At 39.0% G+C, this 26,997-nt stretch overlaps 1 protein-coding gene across 4 annotated transcripts in view; it reads right to left on the bottom strand.

The window, feature by feature from the left end:
* Positions 1-26,997, bottom strand: part of lsamp (limbic system associated membrane protein) — a 1,260,578-nt gene that overhangs the window by 50,659 nt on the left and 1,182,922 nt on the right. For all 4 annotated transcript variants that reach the window (XM_026192045.1, XM_026192044.1, XM_026192043.1 and 1 more), the window contains one exon: positions 22,550-22,637. In XM_026192045.1, the coding sequence (XP_026047830.1) occupies positions 22,550-22,637 (88 nt within the window). The remainder of the gene's footprint in view (positions 1-22,549; positions 22,638-26,997) is intronic.

Below are 26,997 nucleotides of genomic sequence, written 5' to 3'. Positions count from 1 at the left end.
CTGTTGCTTGGGCTTTCGCAAATAAACCTGTAGTGAGCGTTAAATAGGGCTTTGAACAGGAGCAGGGACGGCAGGAGTGAAAACAGGATGCAACTTTGCCTACATGGATTCTGTCAGACTGCTTTATATCCCAGCTAAACTGTTCATTACAGTTCAAGGATTACGGCGCCAAACTCTATTCCGCTCTTTAGGACACATGTTAAGAAGGAGTAAACAACAAGACAGCTTTGTGCAGCAACTGCGAAATTCACTCGCTTTACCTCGCTTCATCACAGGCCACTGCTTAAAATAACAAAAGTGACTTTATTCGACAGAAAATGAGGAGCTGTGTCAAAATAACAGAACATTATCGGTACTTTTTTGGGTTTTTTTTACAAGGAAAGATCGCATGGCTTGGGTCTTTCATATTAAAAACGTAAAGTTATTTTACGGTAGTAAAACGTGAATATTGTTACATGTTTTGGATTTTTTTTTCCCCCCCTTGGGCTGATTTGCTCTCGGAGACATTTATCCCCCGCTGGCTCTCAGTGTGACATTTGGAGGAGTGATGTGGCAGCGAGTGCAGAAGAGGCGTACGATTATGCTCAGCTAATTTGAAACCATTAGAAGATAATCAGGAGAAAGCACTTGCAGCTCTTTAGCTTTTAGTGCTTGGAAGCTTTACCGCCAATTACCTGTCTGCTATAAACAAGGTCAGCTAAAAACTTTCCCCTCCGAACCCCCCCCATGGAAAAAAAACCAATATAACCAGCTGACTGGAGCTGTCACTGTTCAAACAAGCACATGCTGCATGCTGTGCCTTAACGCTGGTGTTATTTTATGTTCACATTTGTGTGATTTTGCTTTTTTCAGCATCTCCACTTTAGCACCTTGACCTCACATGGCAAGCTGTTATTGTAGAAAGTAGGAGAGCACTTAGAAATCATTTTGTCTGAACTTTGGGGTCAAACACACAGGGAAAGTAAATAAAATGCTAACAGAAAAGTTTTTGATAAATCTGCCACAAAGAATTGGCACCCCTACACAATAATATGGCTTAGTGATCGATTTTTGAAAGAGCAGAGGAGGCCAGAGGACGCAGAAACTGACAGAGGAAAGTAAAGAGCAAGCTGTAATCGTAGCGTCTACGTCTCCAAACATCTGCAATGTGTGCACGGGGCCTTGTGGCTGAACCACTGATTATATTCCCCTAAACAGACTCACTCTCAAACACACCTTATCTCAAAGTAATCTATCATGTTAACTCAATGTAATAAGACACACCTGCGCTTACGTTACTGTACTGTAACACTGCAACAGAGGCGAAATATCAGGGAGATTTTGAGACACCAAGGGTTGCTTTTCTGCAGCGATCCACATGCATACACACTGTTTCCTCTGCAGAACTGAACTAAAGAGAGCAGGTCTGCGAAATTGGCTGCTGCTGCTGCTACAGCTGCAGGAGAAGAACCTCGAGTGACCTGGCAGTGCCAGCTGGGATCCACTCCTCCCCTTACACACTGTTTCTAAAATTGAAGAGAAGAAGAAGGAGAAACAGGAGATGAGGGAGGTGCTGACAGAGAAGAAGACAGCGCCTCTCCTTCATCCCAGCCGTAGCCATTAGCAGCAGCAGTGCTTTAAAAACCCAAGATGCCAGTGAAGCTTTCAAAAGAACACTGGATATGAGACGGATGGCTGCTGGAGGCATCGATGGAAGTCGGGGAGAAAGGCGTGAAAAAACCCTTTCTGTGTAGTGTTTTAGTGAAGGTGTTTGAGCCTCACACATCTCCGCCCATTCCTTATAAAGTAGACCTTGTGCTACTCGGGGACACCAAGGTGAATAATTAAGGAGATGTTGTTGTTTTTAGTCTGTTTTAAGAGTTGGGTTTTTTTTCCAATGGAGGTCCTGCCAGTGCAGCAACTCATAAATCATACGAACATTTAATTGGTGTTTGCATTGAAAGAGATGAAACAGAAGGTGGAAGGTAGAAAAGTGTAGTAACAGTTTTTTCCTAACAAGCTCCAGACTATCAACCAAGGAGAACCAAAGAAGTGAATACGCTGCCAAGTATTTTTTTTTACTTCTTTTATAAAATCAACTAATGGCAGCTCTTGTCCTCATGAAAAATAACTGCGTTTATACATTCCACAGAGGCGTTGTTCTTATCTCGGCCTAGCGGAGGTAGCTCCGTAAATCCTTCCCTTGCTCAGGCGCTTTGCGCTTTAAGCTTGGCACCTGTGAAGTGTAGGGGACTTGCCAACAAAAGGCAAAGCAGACTTTGTATTCAAGCGGTCACATGATTTAGAGGTTTATGGTATCACACCGCTAATATGATAATGAGAAAAACAAAGATGGCCAGACAAGCTAAATCCAAGGTTACTGAATCTTGGCTGCGTTGTCCATCTTTCCCTCCACAGGAACCATTTTTTTATAGTTATTTAATACCACTTCCTGGCCTTTGCTCTTCTGCTTCCAAGCACCATTGCTCATGATGTCACTTTGTCCATATAAGGGTTACTGGAGCGGGCAAGACCTCCCACAATCCATACACCTATGCAGCTCAAATCAGACGTCTTTTATAACCAACTACTTTCCATTTTCCCTCCATTGTGAAACGACCATCACCCCCGCTTTCTAACTCCAAACCTATTCCCTGTCTCGTTTAGTACAGCTGATTCAGCAAAACCTCGGAACCAAAAGTTGCAGCGCAGGATGGTTTTCCATTTTCGTGTTTCTGTTAGTACTGTTTACTAAGAACAACAGGATGAGCGATGTTTACCTACATGTTTTTAATAAACGGGTAGGCGCTGTGGTGGTAGGATTGAAAAAAAGAAATACTCCATCATCACTAAGTGAGTGCATATATAAACCGAGCACTGATTTATTACACTGCTCTTCCAAACTGAGACAGTGGCTTATTGATTTATGCAAATTGGAAGTAAAACTAGAGGTTTCAAGCCACAATGTTCTCTCTCTTTGTCCACTTGGGCAGTAAAGTGGGCCTATCAAATTACAGCTTGACTTATTGTGACATTCAGATGGCCTTTCAGAGTTACTCCCCTGATCCTCAGAGGCCCTTGAGGAATTTAAACCAGCAATCTGTACTCACTAATCAATACTACCTGATTTGCCCCCATTTGCAGCAATTCACTAAATTGAAGCGCACCCCATAATGTGGACCATCAAGCGTGCATACGTGTCTGGATATTTCTGTGTTTGTGTATGCGTGTCTATGTCCGTTAACACTTCAGTCCCCTCACCAGACTAGAAGCCTCCAGACTCCTTTGATAGCAGCTATTAACTTTTAACCTCAGAGCAGGTCCAGAGGTTCTTTACTTCAGTCCGCAGCGGTGATGGACTCTCGCTGCTCTAATAGCAAAACGACCAAAGGGATTGATGAGCACAAGCCACCTGACACTTAATGATGTAATCTGTAATTAAAGAAAACCACTCACCCAAATGCACATTTAGACATTATAAAGGACAGTACAGACAGTTTGGCAGATGCCCTCTGGGAAATAAAATGAGGAGCAGCAGATTATGGGCCTAAATATCTTTAATTATATGTGAAGACACTGTTCATTTAGTACACTTACAATTAAATCTCCACACTTAGCTCCTATCACCGAAATGATTTCTCCTTGATTACACATCACTTCAGGTAAAAGTTTCCTACATTAAAGCTTTAAAAAAGCTTAAAATTTCCTATGAGGGATTTTTCACTCAGTAACTCAACACTAAACTCAAACAAATGTGTCAGAATGTTCTCTCAGTTTTACTTCATGTCAGGGGAAATTAATCAAAGTGTGCACGAACTGTAAAATAAAGTGTTACCATAATTAATTTTGTAGTTTCTTTAGTGGCTTTCTGCATGAAAATATGTGCATATTTAAAGATTTAGTGTTGCAAGAAAAAAAAAAAGCAGGATAAATTTAAAAAAAAAAAGACAGTCTGAACTTTCCTCAATAATAAGGCCGTTCTTCTAATATAAAATTCTCCCCTCCGTAGCGCTCTGTTATTTTAAATGAAGTCACAAAAGGAAATGTGTCTCAGTAGGTTTCAATGTAGTTTTAATTTAAGCTTCAAAATATTTCACATAACTCTTCCCTCCAAACCTGTAACCATAAAAGTCAACCATCGGCCTCTGGTCTCCCTCTAATTGGCTAAACTGGACATACCTACAGCTGTCCGTGACGTGACGCTGCAATAACCAGCTTACAGCGCGCTTTACTCTTGATCCATAGGACACAGTAAGCACTTTAACGGTTTAGTGCCTGTGTGAGCACAATAGTACAGTACATTCACAACACAGCGTCTAGCCCAGGAGGCTGTCACAGGAAATTTCATGAACTGGTACTTTTCCTCCTCTTGCAAGAGCAAATGCTGAGGGCAAAGTGCTGGTTGGTAAATACCATCCTAGCAAGTTAAAGATGACACACATCTAAACAAAAATTGTTAATCTGAAACTGATTGAATTGGCTTGTTTATCTTTATCAAGCACGACAGAAGGAATTTGTGGTTTTCCAAAGATACAAGGATCAGCCACAACATTAAAACCCCTTGTCTGTCTGCTCTGGATATCTGGGATGTCTTGTGGCATCTGGCACCAGGATGCCACCCTGTAGGTTGGGTGTGTGCTCAGTGGGTCGAGCCTGACTGAGATCATTGAGTACTTGTGTGCATACCATACCTGCAGTAAATGTATGATCTTCCTTGTTCCAGGCATTGCCGAGATATTTATCCGTAATGTTTAAAAAGTGACATAGTTGTTTGAACAGCCAATATAAATATTCCATTGTGGACTATTTTTTTAATGTTCACCTTAAACTGTTTAAAAACCAATTACTGAGTGAGTAATGTCCCAACATAAGACAGCAGCTAAGGTCAACAGCTACCTAATGACAACAAATCGGTCTAAAATTAAGTTGGACAGCGCTGATTTAAAAAATCTCGAGCAAGCAGAGTTTGCAAAAAATTTATTTTTGGGTGATTGGCTCAGAAACGTGAAAACAAAGCACTGTTGTCAGTGTTTGTGTTGATCAGGTTCCAGATTTGTGGACTTTCCACCGAGCATGTTGGTTCTTGCTGTGTGAAGAGCTGTGAACAGCTGGTAGACACCTGACACACTCAGCTGGAGACTACCCCACGATGCCACACACACACACACACACACACACACACACACACACACACACACACACACACACACACACACACACACACACACACACACACACATCCTCAGACTGAGCTTACAGCTGGTTTAGCTGCTGCTTTTGCTATACATAGGCGAAGTGTATTTGCACTTTCCCTCCTGTGACTTCTGAGATGTGACTGCCTTTAACCTACACGTTTATAGACATATCTTACATGAGCATAACCTCGGTCTGCTGTTACCTCTCCCTGCTGCCCTTCCATCTCCGTAACTCTTACCACATCACTGTCACTTTTACCCTGTCTCCTCTCCTTACTGTTTTGTTCATTCTCTCTGTTCCTGTGCTTTGCCTTGAGCTGCAGTCTAATGAGTAAGCGGCTGGCATCGAGTGCCTTCTAGCTCTGTGGAGAGATAACAAGCCCATATGTTATTTACTACAGTGGACACTGCAGCAGCCGACCCATGCCAACTCACAAAGACCCTCCTAGGAACAGATACTTCCCATCAAGTCTGTAGCTGTGCCATCAAAGGAAGAGACACATTCCTGACTCTACTTTTAGCTGTTAGACGGCTATGCAGTGGAGAGCGGCAACACACAGCGATGAAGTGTCATAAATATTTTCCTTCAGTAAGTGATAAGCAATATTATTCTCATTAGTGAGGTGTATTCATAGTGTCTCTCAGGGCTTCTGTTGAGATTAAAGAGCATGTGTATTCTTTAAACTTTAAACTGACTAAGTGATATCAAGACACTTTTCAAGACGCTTTGAAATTCACCTTCACTTCAGTCGTATGTTACCGTATTTGATACAAAAGGACATCAGCTGAGAACAATTCTGGCAAGGCCTGAATCCTCTTAACTTGTCCCTCCCTCACCATTTGCGAAAAGCATCCTTTAATCAAAAACACATCCAACAAGACATATGCTCCATAACAAGTGTTTAGCACTCTCCTGCCTCACAGAAGACTCTTTATGTAAAGCACTGCATCAGCGCCGGCGACCATATGTTGAACTGAAAACCATGCCAGACATCTGGTGGGGCAGTGGGCACTGGGAGATGAAGCAGCCAAGTAGACTCACTAAAAAAACACGAGGATGTGCATGAGCACGTAATGCATGCAAAGCACTTGATGTCTGTCAGTGATTTCTGACTTTCTCTTTAAATCACTCCAGACACACAGTGATTGTAAAATTCTTTACTGTAGCTCAAACTGAGCGTTAAGCAGTTGAGTATATATGAAGGTTTGATGATATTGATACTGTGATCTTTAATAAGTAATATTTACCAGCTTTTAGACTTATTCGTTGGTTTTTAGTTTTATTTTATAGTTTTATTGTTTTATTTTGTAATGTGATGTTGCTGTATAACAGCAGGAATTTATCAGGACAAGGCAAGGCAAGGCAAGGCAAGGCAAGGCAAGGCAAGTTTATTTGTATAGCACAATTCAACAACAAGGTGATTCAAAGTGCTTTACAGAGACATTAGAAACAAGAACAAATAAAAAGCATGATTTAAAATTGATTAAAACAAGCAAATAAACTAACTAACTAATTAACAAACAAACAAACAAACAAACAAACAAAACAGTATATAAAATCAAAACAGATAAAATCAGAACAGTAGATAAAATCAGTAGTTAAATGTAAGTTTTGAAATTTAAGCTTAAAGTGTGGATTTGGTGCTTTATTCAAATGCAGCTGAGAACAGGTGAGTCTTCAACCTGGATTTAAATAAACTGAGTGTTTCAGCTGATCTGAGGCTTTCTGGGAGTTTGTTCCAGATATAAGGAGCATAAAAGCTGAATGCAGCTTCTCCGTGTCTGGTTCTGACTCTGGAAACTGATAAAAGACCGGATCCAGTTGACCTGAGGGATCTGGAAGGTTCATACTGGGTCAGGAGGTCATTGATGTATTTTGGTCTTAAACCATTCAGAGCTTTATAGGCCAGCATCAGAACTTTAAAGTCTATCCTCTGACGGACAGGCAGCCAGTGTAAAGACCTCAGAGCTGGACTGATGTGGTCCACTTTTTTGGTCTTAGTGAGGACTCGAGCAGCAGAGTTCTGAATGAGCTGTAGTTGTCTGACTGATTTTTTAGGTAGACCTGTAAAGATGCTGTTACAGTAATCAAGCCTACTAAAGATGAATGCATGGACTAGTTTTTCCAGGTCCTGTTGAGACATCAGATCTTTTATCCTTGATATATTCTTGAGGTGATAGTAAGCTGACTTTGTTATTGTCTTAATGTGTTTTTCTAAGTTTAGGTCTGCATCCATCACTACACCCAAATTTCTCGCCTGGTTTGTGGTTTTTAGATGTATAGATTGAAGTTCTCTGGTGACCTGTAATCGTTTTTCTTTGGCGCCAAAGACTATTACCTCAGTTTTGTTTTTGTTTAGCTGGAGAAAATTGTGGCACAACCAGTCATTGATTTCCTCAATGCATTTACCAAGAGCCTGTACAGGGCCTCGGTCTCCTGGTGACATTGTGATATATATTTGTGTGTCATCTGCATAGCTGTGATAGTTTATTTTGTTGTTGTTTATAATCTGTGCCAGTGGGAGCATGTAGATGTTAAACAGAAGGGGTCCCAAGATGGAACCTTGGGGAACTCCACATGTGATACTTGTCTGCTCAGATGTGAAGTTACCTATTGATACAAAGTATTTCCTGTTTTCTAAGTATGTTTTGAACCAGTTTAGTACAGTTCCTGAAAGACCTGTCCAGTTCTCCAGTCGTTTGAGTAATATGTTGTGGTCAACTGTATCAAAGGGAAGGGACCTCTCTCTTAGCCTGTGAGGGAGGAATGTAGTAGCACACATACCCACAGAGATGAGTGTAGTTGCACTTCACTTGATTTAGTTCCCATTGACACTTGTTTACAGAGGTGCAACAGATTTTAAGCATATAAAATACAAAGTGGTTTTCTCCAGCCAGCAATGTCTCCTGTCCTATATCTGAAAAGGGCTACGGTGCAGTAGATACGTACCCAACAAAAGCATTTCATACTTAGCAGCAGTGTTTTCTGGGGACTAGAGTAAATTCATTAGCCATGGACTTTGGTCTGTAACTCTGCAGACTGTTTGGGTCCAGGAAAAACAACAAATACAAGCTAGAGGACAGGATAAAACCCAAAGAGCATAACATGGACACTTTAAGTGACATATTTTCACTTGGTGTGCCTGCCTAGGAGAACCTACAAAAAGCTACAATCATGGCTAACTCAATGCTCATGCTAGTCAGAGGTGCTCTTAAGGTTAAAGTAAGATTAAAGTCTGCCATAGCTTCCCACTCATTATTTATTGTATTTTTTTCCACCCCTTATTGAACTCTAGTTTTTATTCGTACCTGTTCCCAGTTACCTTGTCTATAAACTCTGCTTTGGGCTTCTCTCTTTTGGCTGTTGAGTAGTATAATTTGCATCGCAGACATGTTTATGAGTCCTGCCTGCCTTTTCCAAACTATGACAGACCAACAAATGAAATCCTGCCATCCCTTGACCCATACCGCTAGCACTTCTAAAAAGGGAATGAATAGTTTATGTGCCCACTGAAGAAAACCTTTTCTTTTTGATCTAACTGCTGACAGGAGTAGGAAGGAGAGCAGGGAAGTAGACTGCATCCAGGTCTGAGCAGTGTTCAGCTTGATACAGCTGAGCCATCAGGAGGCATCTGAAATCAGATACCGCTCATTGTGTCTGAAGTGCAGTGTGTGCTGTGAAAGCCCACAGAAAGACAGTTCTCAGTATCCTTGCCGATTTCTCCGCTTCATGAGCTTGGAAACATGTAAGAGGCTTTGTAGAAGTCATTAATAGACCACAGGAGGGATCTACTGATATCACCAGAACAGGACGAGCAATTTCTGCTAATATCTAGCACACAGTTTTCAATAGTGGCGCTTTGTGTCATGAGTACAACCTATTTGTGCTTCTGCTCTTATAAATGAAGCGAGCGAAAGTATTGGTCTGAATAGCAGGTGGACAGTGAGTTCAGCCACCAAAAGCTACACAAATGAGTATGAATCAGAGTTATGTAGCAGTCATAGACACTGATAAAAAGAAGAGCACAACCTATAAAGCACAGCAAGGGTGAAACGCTTAAAAGCACATAGGTGTTGTGCACAAGGGGGATATTCTTGAAAGGCAGTCACAAACCCATAGATTTACTTATACAGGACATGTCCTACGTGCTGTGACACAGTCACACAGGTGCAACCTCTACATATACCTAACCTCCTGTCTACTCCTCAGAGAGAGCAAGTGGGGTCATGTTTAACTGCGCCACTCAATCCTCGCTTTCAGAGGCATTCGTGGGTGCAAGAAGAACTGTGCCAAAGGGCTGTCCATCTATTTGACAGGCTCGGGTCACACAGAGAAGATGGTGAGGGATCGGAGAGAAAAGATACTGGCAGGTCCTGTAGAAGTAATGAGGGTGCGTGCAGGGCGCGGAGGCAATGGAAAAGAAATAGTGGTCCTCTATATCACAAATAACACCAGGGAGATATTAGCCAGAACCGATGGCCACTGGCTCCCCTGGTTAGTTTGTGAAATATAGCACTGCTGGCTCACCTGCAGCCCTTGTCGATACTCAGCTGTCATGCGTGTCCATGGGATGACCCCATTTAAATGCATGAGAGGACCTCTCGCAGCCAGCACAAATAAAATTAAAGGAGACTGCAGTTTTATTAAAAACATTTTTTTTAAAGAATCAGTCTAAGCAACGTAAGCTGCAGCAGCCCAGGGAGAAAAAGCGAATGGTAAATTGTTACTTTCATTAAAACTTCAAGGAGTCAGTTTCATTATAAAGGTTCAAAGGCAATGAAAAAAAGCGTGTGGCTGCTTTATCCCACAGTCGCTCTCTGCCTTTTTCCTCTTCTTCCTCGACTTGGATGGAATAATGGACAGTGTGACAACTACTTGTAATTTTGTCCCTGAAGCGTTTTTGTATATGCATGCGTGTATAGCTGCCGATCTGCTACAGTGCTCACGGCAGACATAATGAGGCATGGCGGGGCTTACTGTTGTCCTTCACCAAGCCAGTGCTTCTGCAGAGGTTTTAAAGTGCTTTAACAGTAAAACACCGAACTTCCTCTTATTATTAAGAATGTTTAGAGGCTAAAATTAGTTGAGTGCGATAGCGATGTGCAGTTCAAATGTGTTTAAACCGGCAACTCAACATGAATAATTGATAAAGTGTTGTTCTAAATATATGAATAGTTGCTCTTGACAAGGTAGTGTCAATTATCACAACTAAAGGCTGGAGTTGATGTGGAAGTATCCACCTTAAAGTGCTGGCTCCAAAGTGCTGCAGATTAAAATTAAAGTAACAGGAAAAGAGAATTGGTAAAAATACGACATCTGGAATGTTTTGAAGTAAAATTAACTGCTTATTTTACTTCTGAATGAACAGTGATTTGTCTCCAGAAAGAAATGGTTGCAGTAGTTCTGCATCTTTGTGATTAAAGAATTAATCACACAAATGCAGCACGAAATTCCAAATTTTCCAGATCTGAACTTGCATGAAAAAGCGTTTGCGCCCTTCCTGATTTCCTATTTTTTGTATGTTTGTCACACTTTAATCCTAAAAACTTGATTCTGTTCATCTGGACTGAAACTAAAACCACTGGCTGTGAGGTCAGTTTCTTGATCATTAATCTGCAAATGGATGGTTGGATGATTGAGTGTGCGTCAAAACATCACACTTAAATGTTTCACATCATCAAACAAATTAAAATATTAGACAAATATAAGACAAGTAAAGACAAAATGCAGTTTCTAAATTAAGGTGTTTTTTTAACAGATTGCTGGACATTCTCCTTCAGGATGTTTTGGTAGACAGCAGAACTCATGGTTCCATTTGTTTTCCATGGTTTCCTTTTCTGAAATGCTGTGTAATGGGACACACACCTTCTAGAAAGTTCAACTTTAGTCTCGTCAGTCCACAGAGTATTTTCCCAAACGTCTTGGGGATAATCAAGATGTTTTCTGGCAAAACTGAGACCAGCCTTGGAACTTTTTCTCCCAGTCTCTTTCTTATGTTAGAGTCACTGACACTGACCTTAACTGAGGCAAGTGAGGCCCACAGTTCTTTGGATGTTGTTCTGGGGTCTTTTGTGACCTCTTGGATGAGTCATTTCTTTAGTCATTAATTTTTGTCAGTCACTCCTGGGAAGGCTCACTTCAATCACTTTTTCAGGCAGGGCCATGTAGGTTTAGAACACCCCCACCCGCCCTTAATAATAAACAGCTTCATTAAGAAACTGCATGTTGTTTTTTCTAGTTTAATCTTGGTCTAATATTTAAATTTTTTGGATGATCTGAATCTGTACATTCGATAATTTTTAATCCTACAACTGTTTACAACTTGCATAGTTCCCATTTCTGTATAGCTGTATATCTCAGATTTCTGTAAAGTTATTTATTTCATATTCTGTATAGTTTTTCATATTTATATCCTGTTCATAGCCTGTACATTGCTTGTATTCACTACAGCCTGTACATACTTATAGTTATAGAATATTCACAACATACCTCATACCGTGTACATTATAACATAATAGACCCATTTCTGTAATATACTCACATATCTATATTATTGCTAATATATATTGTAATATATCTATATCACTAAAGCACTTCTGGATGGATGCAAACTGCATTTCGTTGCCCTGTTCCTGTGCATGTGCAATGACAATACAGTTGAATTCTATTCTAATTCTAAACATAAGTGTGACAAAATACAAAAAAAATGAAACTCAAGAAGGAGCAAACACTTTTTCACACCAAAGTATACACATCAAAAATGTTGCATTTTTGAGAAAAACACTTCCATATTTGTTTGAGCTCTTGTTGGCAGAGTTAGGACCACATAAGAGAAACCATTTTAAAGAGCTGATTTACCCGGAGAAGCGTCTAAGTGTCTGAGCTAAAATAGTATTATTTTACCATCTCTATATCATTATATATTCAGTGCCGTTTTGAGCTACGAGTGCACTTGCTACCAAATGCATGGTCTGATTTATCAGATCTTTTTATTCGAATCCAAAAAATCAAGCTATAAATAAAAATAAATGTTGCAAATTCATCCAGAGAAATTACGCCATCAGTGTGATCAGCTGCATTATGAATAGGTAAGTCTGACAAATATTTTTAACACATGAAAAATTTGAACAGATTTTATGGCAAATTTTATGCCTCTGGTGGTTAAAGGCCTTTACCTTTAGATAGCACTGGTTTTGCTACACATCTCTCACCACAATGTAGCTAAAATAGCAACTGGTTAAGTGCACTGGTTGGTATTTCTAGTAAACTTACTATTGTTCTACACTAACATATGCCACAAACTGTAAGGTGGAACTCTGTGTATGTCAAAGCACATCTATAACCCAAATCTACAGTTTTTGTGTCATTATTTTTGGTCTTTTTGTTCTTGTTTCTTTCACTTTTCCTTTGGCATCATTTCAGGTAGCAGACAAGTTGATATACCCCACACAGAGTAGTAAAAGCACTACATAAGTACTAGTCCATTTATAATTTTGTCCCACATCACACATCCAAGTCTAGTCATGACAGATGGCCGTCCCTTCCTTTGCCTGCCTCTCATTGTTAAGAGGGATTTCTTCCTTCCTTTAGTTGCCAAGTGCTTGCTCATAGAGGTTCATCTGATTGTTGGAGTTTTCTCTCTAACACCACTGACACTCAAGGGTCTTTGCTTTGGAATATAAAGCACCTTAAGGCAACTGTTACTGTGAAATGGTGCTATATAAATGAAACTGAATTCAATACTATGAAGCCTGGTGTATACCATCAGAAGAATATAATTTGTGCTAAAGAGCTATATTTCATGTGTCCCTTTGTGGCTTTAAAGACCTTGATGTGCAGTAGCACTGTCTTGTGAAGTTGCTGTAGACACTGTGGAGCTTTTACTGGAAGAAATTTTGTTGATGTGTTTTTCTTTAGTTAGTCAGAGCTTCATTCTTTCTCTTTTTTTTCAGATGGGTAAAGAGGAATCATCCAGTAGAAAGACTGTAGTCTGCTCTCCATGGCTGGGGGCAGTACAAGCAATAATGTGTATGTGGGTGTGATCATGGTGTTGAAGCAGTGGAGCCAGACAGACTGCCGATATCTAGAATTAATGAAAGCAATGCACTACCTAATCCACTCTAAACCATCAAATTTCTTTCAGTTCAGTCTTTCTATCTCCCTTGTCTCTCTGTGTAACCCTATGGTTAGTGAGAGAGGAGGTAACAAAACACCCCGGTAACTGCATAGATAAGGGATGGTCTGAGATGAATAAGTGTGAGGGCTGTGCAGAGGCAGAAGAAAAGAGCAAAGAGGACTTGAGATGGGAAGTGGTGAAGAGGAAGATAGTGGGTAGATGGCTTCACAGGCACCACCGAAAGCTTCTGATTGTCCCATGATAATTGTAAAAAGGTCACTCCTCCTCCTCGCCCAGAATGCGGAGCAAAAGATATGTGCAAACACAGAGACACACATACGTATGAGTCTGCACACTCTGTCCTCTCCTGCTACCGTGCTCTTTAGGGTGACACAGCTGGCTTTGGAGAGTTCTGCGGATTAGCTCTTTAAATATCACGGCATTGTGATACAAAGATGGAAGACATGAAAGGAAGAAAGGCTGGATAAGTGCTGAAGACGGGAGCATTTGATGGTTGATCTTAGTCAGGAAGTCAGTGATCCTCAGGCTGGATAAAGGTTGTTCCTTGTGGCTAAGTTAGAGTCAGTAATAATGTTAAGGCTCATAATATTAAAAACAAAGCTTTTGCTAGATAGAAAATAAAGGTTAAAGCAACCAACATGCCAGAGTGGAATGGTGGTAGATACCAAAAAGGTCTTCTTTGAGCTCCGTTTTTACACAGAGTGAATAAAACTCTGTGCCCCCCCCCCACCACACACACACACACACACACACACACACACACACACACACACACACACACACACACAACATCCTGTTGTTGTTTAATTCTGCCAGCTCTCTGTGCTCCAGAACAAGTGTCTGCAGTACATTAACATGTGCCATTTCTCAGTGGAATGAGATCACAGCAGCCAGGGAACAGCTGTTTATAGGACTATTCAACTTGTCTACTATTTTATAGTCATTCTGTCTCTGTGACATTTATGAAGGGATAATGCCATATGTCTTGGAGGGATACCTGCTCACAAGGAAGGCTTGGGCGATAACTTGTAGCTTGAAGAGATAATTAAGACTGCCTGGCTAGACTAGCTTTGGTCATACACCCAACAATAATAACACTTACAAAGCTGCACTGAAAACTAAGCAAGAACATGCAGTTCAGCGAACAGAATTTGTAGTCTTAAGTGAATTGCTTAGCTGGTTGCTGTCAGATGGATAACAATCACAATATTTTTTTTAAAAGATATTAATGGCTTGATTTATGTTATAAAGGTCAATGCAAATTCTAAACTGCTGACTCTTGCTCAAAAACTACAGTATGAGATCAATGCTGATTTAAATCAGCTGATTAAGCACGATCATGACTAGAGAAAGGAAAGATAAAAAAAGAAGAAGAACAGAAGAAAACAAAAATAAGGAACCAAAAGAGCAGCTGGAGACTAACACAGGATCAATAATATTGACAGACTTGAAGGAATATGGGAAACATCCAAGACACCCCAGCATGCACGTAGACACACATGGATTTATTGCATAATCACTAATAATAGAAAAGAGCAAGTCAAAGTCAGTCCAGCTGTTATGCCTCATTTAGTGTGGGATGCACAAGCCAACGGAATGACTTTCGATCTACTTGTGGTTAGTGATTACGCCAATGATCTGAAGCACTGAGCACTGAAAGCTGAACCACATGCTGGCTGTGGACACCATTATTTGTCTAACTGTTGAAACAGCACTTCAAATGTTGGATACACAAGTGGACATCAGAGTTCAACAAGCTTGAACATTTCTGATTGTGGGGTCAGCAGCTGCTGGAGGACTCGGTTGCAGTGCCGACTAAATAAAATAAAAGTTCCAGCCGTGTGGAACGAGTATTACAAGACGACCTCATGAGATGAATGAATCACTCCCTGGCCTCTGCATTTTATGAAATACATTAGCATAGCATAGTAAGAGTTGCTGAATTTGCTAAAACAGTGCTGCTGTAGATCTGGTTGCATAAAAGGCTACAAGAAAATTACTGGCATGGGGATTTAGGCTATATTTAGGTTTATGTCTCTTTTTATGTGGTACTTTCTCAAATATTAATTGTACTTTGCACTGCACCTCGTTCTTTTTTTGATTCACAGAAGATCTGGTTTAATTGCTGAAAATAATGTAGTAGTGAGATTTAGGCCCAGAGCTTTTTGAGGCGGTTCTTTTGGACTAAATGCTTGCTAACAATAACAGTACATGTGCTATAAAAAAAACATAGCCACACTTTGGTCACATCAGATCAAACAGTCAAGGGTTTCGGATCTCACAATCCCAAATCATCTCTGAAAATGTTCATCCACACTTTTAATTCAGCCCATCCAATAGAAACAGACAAGCAAATGTCCAGTTTAAAGAACTACTATCACTTTTTCACATAAGGTTTGGAAACGTTTTTCCTTAGTAAATTAAATCAGTGTCCTAAAAACACATTTTGTATTTACTCAGGTTACATTTGTCTAGTATTAACCCTTTCACGCATATTGGTCACTACAGTGGACAGTTATTCAAAGGCTGTTTTCTTGTATTTGTGTCAGTGTTGATGGTATACTTGCACATAAACCACTACACTGGACACTGATGTGTCACTCCATACCCTGCCACCCACTGGTCGTTTAATGTTACTATATATGTATGACATGTTTCATTGTAATTATTATTTAACCCTTTCATGCATGAATTATGACAACCTCAATCAGTATTTTTTTCTCAAGTATATTTATTCATCTTTTCATGCTTAAAAATGAATAAAAATGATGAAAGAAAATCCTGATTGAGGTTGTCATAATTCATCCATGAAAGGGTTAAAATTTGTTTGACAATGTGAAACATTTAAGTGTGACAAATATGCCAAAATTAAGAAATCAGGAACGGAGAAAATCCTTTTTACAGCACTGTAGGCATACAATACTGATGCTGTTTATTTTCCAAAGTCTAAAAAGCTGTAGCCATAAATGCCCTTGATCACTGATTTGTCTCTGTTTGTACCAATCCTGCCTCTTTATTCTGCCACAAAGGAACAGACACTATCCATGGCAAGAACTAGAAAAATAAATTGCAGGTAGTACCTGCTTATTTTTTAAAGGGGCTATTCAGAAAAAAATACGGCACATGCTCCATCAATCACAGAGACAACACTTCTGATTTTACTTTCCTGATTCCTCTCTATTGTACCCACTGCTATATGAACTACAATGTTCAACAACACTGGGGAAGTTAGGAAAAAATGTTTTTTAAAAGAATGTTCATATATATTGTATTTACAAACAAAATACCTCTTTTTTTAATCATATCACATATTTATTTGAACATGACGTATGCTGTTTGATTATCCTTTACAACTGTGTTGTGTCTGCTCACTATCTCACCCTTTTGCTCTCATCTTATTTTGTTCCACTGCTAGCTGTTCACTGTCATTTAAGTTGTTTAATGGTATCAGGGAAAGTGATGTTGAGCAAGTCAGAAGCATTATGTCAGGTGCTTCCTGATTCCCCATTACATGCAAGGTGTCCTTTAACATTGGTGCTCTGACGTTCCAGTCATGGGTACTTTGGCCACTGAGAAATAATGACCACATTTTTCAGATGTTAAAAACCCCATATGGGGGTTGTTTCCTTGTTGACCCTGGTTTTTATTTATTACTTGCTGGATAGGGTTCGGCCCTTAATTCTACTGCAAATATGCTTAGTTAGCTTTAAGCTCTAAAATCAATACACTCTTGGTTAGGGTCATAGTTTGAAGCAACCCTGCTGATTCACAAAATGATGAGTTGAGATCACATTCACTTAACCCAAGGACACCTTGTGCGTAAATAAGCTGACTGAGTAAAAATTCAAAATACCAACAGAAATGGTAAAAAAAAGGAAATTATGAGGGCAGCATCTGAGGGTCACTCAATATCCCAAATTTCCCTTATTCCTGTAAGATTGAAGAAAACCTTAGATTATTTGTTATGACAGTGTTAAAGGAAAAAGTTGTGAAACTTTTTAGAATGTCAAATATTTGCCATCAGAGAAAATATACTGCCTCCTTCCATCCTTTAGTTATTAATTGGTATTATTAATGAAGTAAGCAGTTTCTATGGGCTTCGGACAGGGTTTTTTTTTTTTTTACATTGTGGATTTCATCTTTAAAAAACCCTAGAAACTGTTTTCCCTCAGGGATTGCTATTAGATCTATATACATCTAAAGTGTACTTTTTCTTAGTTGTTGAAGTGGTGGAGAATTTCGCTTGAACTCTATGCACACTCCAAAAAACCCCAGCAGCGCAGAGCAGATGTAATTTAATATTAGTTATATAAGGTTCAAGTTCAAAGTCTGTCAAGTGTACATGATTAGATAAAACCTCTCCACAGGCTATGAGAAAGTGAATCAGGTAGGATTTTATATGAAATGTAAGATATTCTGAATCTAATATTAATCTGCATTTGTACAGTGAGAGAAATAATTAAATATCTTAATTTTAATGGATACAGACAAAAAACCCCAAGGAAAACACGTAAAAGTTATGAATTGATTTGCATGTCATTGAATAAAATATAATATATATCACCTAGAAAAACACAACTTGTTGGCAAACACAGTAGGATGTTTCTTGTAGTTGGCCACCTCGTTTGCTCACATCTCAGGAGGGATTTTGGTCCACTCTCATCTTTACAGAAACTCTGTAAATCTTTCATATTTCCTGGCTTCTGTTTGGCAATTTAAAGCTTCAGCTCAGTCCACAGATTTTCTATGCGATTGACCTTGGAGGGCACTCCATGACCTTCATGTGTTTCTTTTTTAGCCACTCCTTTTGTGCCTTGCTGTAATGTTGTGGGTCATTGTCAAGCTAGAAAGCCCATCCATAACATATCTTTAGTGTTCTGGTCTAGAGAAAGATGTCCTTGTCTAAGATCTTATGATACATGGTCCCTCAATGCAGTGAACTCATCCTGCCCTTAGCAGAAAAACATCTCTAAAGCATCATGTTTCCACCTCTGTGCTTGACTGTAGGAACAGTGTTCTTGTGATGGTCTTGTAACCCATTCCAACCTTGTGCAGGTCTACAATCTTGTCCCTGGCAGTCTTTGATAGCTCTTTGGTCTTGCCCATGATGGTGGAGAGGTTGGAGTGGAAGACGGGGCATCAAATACTTATTTCACTCAATGACATGCAAATCAGTTCATAACTTTTATCTAATGTGATTTTTTTTCTGGATTTTTGTTGATATCCTCTCTCTCTAAAATATTAGAGACTGTTCGATTTCTTCTAAATGAGCAAACTTACACATCTAGCAGGAGATCAAATAACACTGCAAATCTACAATCAATCACATACACACTCTTTTAAGTAGCTTAAGGAGCCATTAAACCTTCAATTCATAAAAGCACTGTCTTAGACTGGCCGATCAACCAAATTCTGTGTTTCATAAAAATCTAATTGGATTGGGGTGAAAAGCCCGCCCTTATATTACGATTCTTGTCATGTGCAGTGACCCTGCTTCCTGGTATCGCTCGTCTGAGCCCCGCGAGTCTGCCACTTTTCCATCCACGGCAAATTTACTTTGTCTGATCATTTGTTTTCCAATTACGACCCTGTCCCTGCTAGCAGAAAATTGTCAGCTTTGGTTATGTGAACCTGCTCTTGGGTCTGTAACCAGGGGCAATGTTTGAAGCTTGGAACATTTTCATACCCATTAAAAGATGAAGGTGGGGTGAATTATTATCCCGCAGAGCTGATTGGGTTTTGTGGGGGTTGCTGTAGGTTGCTGCTTGTAATGTCATTATAGTACCACAAACAAAGAGACATTGTCCTGTCCTCTTAGTAAACAACTATAGTTAGAGTACAAAAAGAGTGGATAAAACTAGTAAAAGCTGAACAGTCGGATATTTGCAAATCAGAATCAAACGTACACCTAGTTAACCTGTATGCTGCATTCACTTGTTTGAGCACATCTCCGTTCATTATTTGATCAAAATTTCAAAGTAAATAAAAAGTCCCAGTATTTGTTCACAGTAACACATTCACTGTAATTGCCAGAAACCTACGCCTTCAGCACTGCAAGGCAATTTAGATGAAAGATGCTGAAGTGAACTTAAAGGAGAAGATTACACCCACACAGCAGGGAAATACAATAGATGAGCATAACAATGGCATCAACACTGAATGGGACTTTGAGAGGCAGAGCAAAGGACAAAATAGCAGGTAATGAAAGCAACAGAATCAATGTTTGGCCATAACCGTCGCATTAGCTGTGATGAATGAGACCGCCGTCAGAAACTCTGGAAGCCGGCACAGGACGTTCCAATGATCAAGCAGTGAATAATCGGACACGATGGATTCTGGGAAGGAGAGGCAATTTGCTGCCATGGATCCCAGAAGAGCAACATCAATTCAGATATTGACCTTTAAAAATGCTGTTAATGGATGATATCTTCAGTTCATAGCTGGATGATAAGTTCTTCAGTAGACTATTGTGTGTGGTGAAATTGCACTGTGATGCATTTCATCCACTGACAGCCTGTAGCAGTTATCTGCGGTTGGGTTTCACATCTCACAGTAAGGAGGTTCAAAATGGAGAGGGCAGTTAAAAAACTCCAGCACTGGTGAAATGGATTGAGCTACAACATTAAATGTATCCAAGTACATGCTGTATACAACACTCCATCAACATTTACTGTCACTTTTTGGGTGACGGACAGTTGAGAAGCTCAGACATTCACAGCTTGATGAAAAAGCATGCAAAAATTCAACCCCCACATTCATGCAAGGAAACAAAGACACCATAGGAAATCCAATTGTGAGAACTCATTCTGCATGCATGTATAAAATAGACTCTTTAAACAAGAAAATTCTGTCAACCAGCTGTGGCTTTGAAAAAGCCAAACTGAGAGACTTGGCATTTTGATCGATAATAAACTCTCCTTTTTGTCCTTGATGCACAACTGCGTGTTTGTATTGCTCTTATTGTTTTATAAGCGATTCATAAAAGAAAAACAACTTAGGGATTTGAACAAGGCTTGAAAAGGCCAACCGTTACCCTGAAAAAGTGTGCAGCTGCTGTATAACAGCCAAGTGTGAACATCAGAATAAATGTTTTAATGAGACTGTTATCGCCAAGATTATTTCCTGGCTGTGATTTGCTTTTCTGAGACAGTGTGTAGATATAAATAGGCAGGAAAAACTACAGGCAGAGAAATTATGTTGCAAATGCTTAAGGGCATAATAAGACAAAGAAAATCATAATAAATACCTGAATTCGAGCGTTAAGTGGTAACTTTAGAAAGAAAATCAGTATTTTGATGTGACGTAAGCTAATATTCTGTCTTATCAGAGGTTTGCTGGTACTGTATGACAATAATTTCGCCTCTGTCAGTGCGCCCCAGGGGGGCTGTGGCTACAATGTAGCTTGCCATCACCAGTGTATGAATGTGTGCGTGAATGGGTGGATGACTGGATATGTAAAGCGCTTTGGGGTCCTTAGGGACTAGTAAAGCGCTATATAAATACAGGCCATTTACCATTTACCATAACAGAGCTAGTGCAGACGAAATATCATTTACCGCTTTTCACTGTAATTTTAAATATGACGCCCAAAGACATGTTAGTACAAGCGAGTTAGGACATCAAAGTAAACCCATCAGAGAAATAACACAAACTTTAGGAGTGGCCAAATCAAGAATCTGCATTCTTAAAGAGAATGAATGCACTGGCCAGTTCAAGTGCATGATGACAAAATTATTTCAATGCTTAAGAAAAATAGCTTCCTAAAACAATCCAAGTGAGGATATATACAGGAAGTAGGTGTATCAAGGTCAAGGTCTACAATCAAGAGACACCTTCATGAATGGAAACAATGAGGGTTTACAACAACATGCAAACCACTGATTACACTCTTTGGTCATGCAAAGAGTGTAGTAGAACTGGGCCACTAGTGTTCATTGATGTTGTGACTCCTGACAGATTGTACAATGCTGCCCACTTTCAGCCAAATAATTCAAAAATGATTGCAAAAGCAACACAAGAGTTTCATGAGGAAGAGAAATGTGATAGTCTTCAATGGGCAAGTCAGTCACACCTGATTTTAACTCAACAGAGAATACCTTACAGTTAGTAAATACAAAACTGAATGCAGAGAGACCCACAAATAAGGAACAACTGAAAGTGGCTGCAGTAAAGGCCTGGCAGAGCATAACAAAGGAGGAAGCACAGCAGCTGGTGATACCCATGGGTTTTAAACTTCACACAGTCTCTGACTACAACAGATTTTCATCCAAATAACAATATTTCTATTTGAAGCTATATTAGTTTGTCCTATAACTTATAGGACTATAAATAAAAATGACTTCAATTCAATTTCTAAACACAAAAGGCAATACTTTTATCAAACACCTTGAAGTAAAGCTGAAAGTCTGCATTTCAGTTTCAACTTGTTTCTTTGACCTAAAAATCGATTGTGGTGTGATCTGGGAGCACAAAATTTACTCCTGCTTTATCTGGTATTTCGTTTTCAGACATTTTGGCACATCCAAGGCCGTTATTAATTTGTTTTAAGCACCACAGCCATTTCCTGATATCTAAGTAGTATGTGCCATGTAATTGAACTAAGATGTTCCATGTTGAGATAATTAGTCAAGTTTTAAGCCACAAATCCAAAATTAGTTAAGAAATGTATGTATGGGTCTGACTATCAGCAGATATAGCTTCCCAGCGCCTACAGGGACCATTCACAATTCCAGTTAAAAAGGGGAGTAATGAACAGCTTAACATGACTGTGCATTGAGGCTGATACCTTTTCATCAGGCCTCTCAGCTAGAAAAAGTTGATGAGTTCACAGAATTGTTTCTACTGTAATCTCATGAGCCAAAAGCCTCGTACCCACAGGAAAACTTCAAAAAAACCTAGATTTAATAGGGAAAAATATCACCGTTTCTCACTCTTCCTGATTACCTCCTGCTCTCATCTTTGCAGCTGTCCCAATTAAAGAGAGACAACTTCACATTCTTTGAAGTGAAAAACTGCTTAAGATTTTTAAGTGCACTTAAGACTCAGCTGAAGTAAAACAAGGCATGCTGTTTCTCACGAAATGTATTCCTGTAATTTCCTTTCCAGACACCATACAAAACAAATGCAATAGAAATGACTTTTTGCATTAACATTTGTGTATGCTGCTTGTGAACTCTTTGACAAAGACTTCATTCGATATGTTCACGTTCTGCCTTGCAGCAGGAGCTTGTAGCTTACCTTGTACAATGAGGTAGACCTGTGAGGTCTTGGGCTGCTGCTTAGTCTGTATGGAACAGGTGTACGAGCCTTCATCATACACATCCACCTAACACATTAAAACAGAATATTAGTTATTAGTGTAAAACAACATTTAATTGGTTGCGACAATGCTACTGGGAGAATGTGTACATTTTAAATAGATGATATCTTTTTCCTAGTAGCAAACGCATACAGTAAATACATTAAGCCAAAAGCAAAAAAGAAACGTGGGTGGTAGATGTTAATTTAAATGAACAGATAAATATTGGATTGTTGTATGTTAACATGTTTGAATGTTTAAACTACAGTTGTCCATTTTCTAAAAAATATAAGTGTACTGCTACGTTTATTGGCCAGACACTGTCCACCCCCACTGAGCGGACAATGAAATGTTGGTAATGTTGGCATGACTGTTTTCAACTGAATATGCACCCATATATTTAAAGATTAAAGCTTTAATTTATCTTGCTCTGATTGCAGTTTATGTACACCGTGGTTTAGCTACACAGTACATGTCGATACCATGCACCTGAAAAAATGCATGCTAGAAATCCCATTTCCCTAAGTATATTTATATTGTTCTTTATCTGACATTAAATGTACAATATACCCACTAACAACAGTAAACTTAGTCATACGTTAATGTGTCAAATGCTTCATGCCCTGGAGGACGGGGCTGTGGCCCCCCACACCCTCTAGCGGATCATTACATGAAGGAACCTTTTAAAAACAAGCCCGCTCATGCTCACAGGTGCACACACGGGTGCTCACACACACAAACGACACCCTTTTTGGCTCCTACCTCAAAGCACACTGTGCGCTGTCGATATTACGTGCTGCACAATAATGTTTAATATTTAGTATTTACAGTTATATTCCCATATATCATCGTGATGTTGTTTATTGTATTGCTCTCGTTTTCTTCTGCTTGTTTTCTTTTTTCTTTCTCAACAGGTGATCCAGGTGATCGATATATGTTTTTTTTTTGTCGCTTCTCCGCTGTTTTTTCCCCCTCTTCCTTTCTCCCTTTTCTTTTCCTGATTCAAGTCTGTCCAATATCTAGCAAGTGAAAATAAAAAATAAATAAAATAAACAATAAAAGGTGAATCAAATAGACCATTACGGCAAGGCTGGGATGGTCCATTTGGTAAAGTAAATCCGTTGGGCATCTTTCTTTGCCTTTAGACAATAATTCTGATGGCAAAAGAACCAAACGGGACAGGCAAAAAAAAAAAAAAGAGTGTCAAATGATATCAAATGATGATGTTCTAAACATCATAACTAGGAGACATCAAAATGTAGTAAATTAAATATTTACAAAATTAGATGTCACTGTTGTGAAATTAAAATGAGGAGATTCTTAAAAAGGTCTTATGTGCAAGAATGCTTGTAGGCAGTTACTAGGCAACTTGATGCTGTCATAATTGTTAGGGTACCTGGGATGTTGAGTCAGTGTTTTGTGTTTTTGGTTGTTTGAGTCTTGTTTATTCATACTTGTTTTCTCTGTGTGAATTGTTTCCTAGTTGCATTTCTGTATTTGTAGTTCAGATTGTCTAGTTAGTTATTAGGTTCCTTTTCATGCCCTGGTCTCGCCTGCGTGTCCTGTTTGTCTTGGTCTTGCCTCTGTGTGTCCTCTGTCAGGTCAGTCTAGTCTTCATGTTTATCTGCCTGTTTCCCTGGTCATGTCTCTGTGTGTCCGTCTCGTTCCTTGCTCTCTTGTCCTCTCTCTCCTCACTTTTTTCCCAGTGTTTCATCTGTCTCATACTTCCTGTTTTAGTTTGACAGTCTCTTGTCTGGTGTGTGTCATGTTCAGCTGTGCTTCCCCTGTCTCGTTAGTTAGATTATGTTCCCCCATGTGGTTTGTTCCTTTGTTTGACCTTGTGTGTATGTCTGCGTCTGCCCCGATCTACTTCATTCTTGCAGGTTAAGGAACTAAACCTGCCTGTTTAGTTCCTAGTTTCTTCCAGTTTGCTTTCATGTATTTTGTAATCAGCAATAAAGCTGTGTTTTGAGTTAGTCCTGCCACTAAGAGTCTGCATTCTGGGTCCTCAATCCTGCCTGCTTCATGACACATAATATTTCATATCGATAAGAACCTTCAGGGGCCTAAGACGGACCTGTTTTAGTTGCTCAACTCCTGATCATGTAGAGAGAGTTCACAGGCATGCACACAGCCTGATACAGACTTTATGACAATACAGCAAGATTCAAATGAAAAGAGATTACCAAGATAAATAGCTATCTGAGCATATATTAGCCCTGAGAGTGAGAAACCATGATGTATGACTGGTATTTTTGTTGTATTTTGCTGTTCCCCACAATGCTTGAGTTCCCTCCTTCCTTATCCTGCTACTGTAATTGTGGAGCAGTCTGTGTGTCTGACTAATCCTTACTCAAAATTCCCTCAATCCCATCCAAACTTAAATCCGGGGCTGCCCCTGATTTAAGTTTGGATGGGAATTAGGGATTGAGAGATTTTGCATGTGGTGATTGTTATTGTTGTCTTTTGTAATTTCTCCTAAAAACAAAAAAGCAAGTCACTTCCCATGTCACAAAAATGCTGAGTCATTTTAAACTGACATCCTCTTTAATCTGAATTACACTTCACTCAAAGAAAGTATTTATGAAAGACCAAGAACTGCACACTGATTAACCACTATCAGAATTTTCTCATCAAACCAATAAAAACCAAACAAATATTTGTTACATAACTATGAGATTACTTTTATTCATTTCATTTTTCATATATTTTGTTTATATATATTGTTGCTTTTAGTGAAAGTAGAAAAGGTTCCTGAACGATCCCTTCACTGAATATTTTTCTGCCTCTTAAATATCATTTTTGCTTTGTCATTGCAAACTCTGAAGTACTTTGTTTCGGCTTATTCATACTTTAAGTCTGTTTAAATGTGGTTACCATGACTATTTCACTTACTTATTACATTACATTTTATATATTAAATTACATATTAAATGTCAATGCTGTTAGGTGACTTGAAAGTAGAATCATTAAAACAGGACAGGAAATAGTGTTTGTAAGCCCCATTAAAGAAATGGATCGAGGAAAGCACTTACAAACAGTTGTGATATTGAAATGACTAAATAATAGTTGGTTTTTTTGTTGTTTGTTTTGAATGAAGTACAAAATGCTGGCATTAAGAAACTGAAAAAATTGACAGACCATCAGTTTTATTCTCAGCTGAAATTGTTGCGGGGAAGGCATATGAACTTTATTGTAGTTTAATGTGTGCTTTTTTCTCCCTTCAGATTCTAAAAATGTCAGATTTATGGCCACACCGCCAGTCACCCCTATCCATGTCCCCATAAAATAGCAGAGCAACTCTGTCTCATGCAAATTACTTTTAGATATTAGGAATGCAAAACAGCAAATATGTTTGGAAATAAATGTATTGGAGCCTAGGTTATGTTTTCCATTAACATAATGAGGAAATGTTGTGAATTAATGGACTTGGCAAAGTCCAAAATGTTGATTTCCTGAGTAAATCAACAAAATGTGTTTTATCCTATTATAATGCAATCTCATCATTAAAAAAAATTTGTGATTTTGATGTGTCCATGGTTATGCACACCATTGTTGTCTTGGCTAAGCGACTTGAAGAACAGGGCAGGATGTGTTTACCTCATTGTCATTCAAACAACATTGCTTTCGTTGCCTAAAGCGAACCACACTCGGGACTCAGAATGCAAATGCCCGTCACTTATGCCAAGTCTTGCACTTTGTATAACCTCTGCAGTTGTATGTAGCTTTGCTTTGCTTGCTCTCTATAGCCTTTCCAAATTTTACATTTGAGACTATATACACTACATGTTATGTTCTGCCCTTCTGTCATGCTGACAGTAATAAGGTAAGTTTAAAATAAATATTTCTATTTGAAAGTATCTCCAATATAGAGATGAATAAGTTGATGGAATAAGTAGATTTTTAATGCTTAGCCCCTTTACTCTGTCTTTGTTTTATGCTAAAATAAAATGAATTCCAGCTCCAATTTCATATTTAGCTGGCAACCAAGTTTTCCGATATGTCAAACTACTTCTTCAGCGCTAATTTATGCTAGGAAAGATTTTTTTTGAAGGGGATGTGAAAACACTCCTGTCTTCCCATCCCGTCACTGCTTATGTTTATACTTGTAAAAGCATGCAGACAGTGAAAAATCAAAAATTAAGAATGTAGTTTAAAAAAAGTCCCTCTGACTGAACCTGCTGCATAAATAAATGAATAAATGAATAGATTAATATTTAACAACATCTGCTGCTAAAAAAAGAATAAATTTAAGTCAAAGTGTGTGTGTAATAAGGTTGTGTTTCATGACTTGTTGAATAACATCCCTGAAACTAAAAAAAAAGAAATTCTCTTCCACATCTAAATGCAAATGACAACCCAACTCAGCTCTGGTTGAATCAGTTTT

Source organism: Astatotilapia calliptera, chromosome 14, assembly GCF_900246225.1.
Source record: "Astatotilapia calliptera chromosome 14, fAstCal1.2, whole genome shotgun sequence".
NCBI classification, from domain to species: Eukaryota; Metazoa; Chordata; class Actinopteri; order Cichliformes; family Cichlidae; genus Astatotilapia; species Astatotilapia calliptera.
The sequence above is the reverse complement of the archived record's forward strand: the minus strand, read 5'-3'. Positions and strand labels throughout refer to the sequence as shown.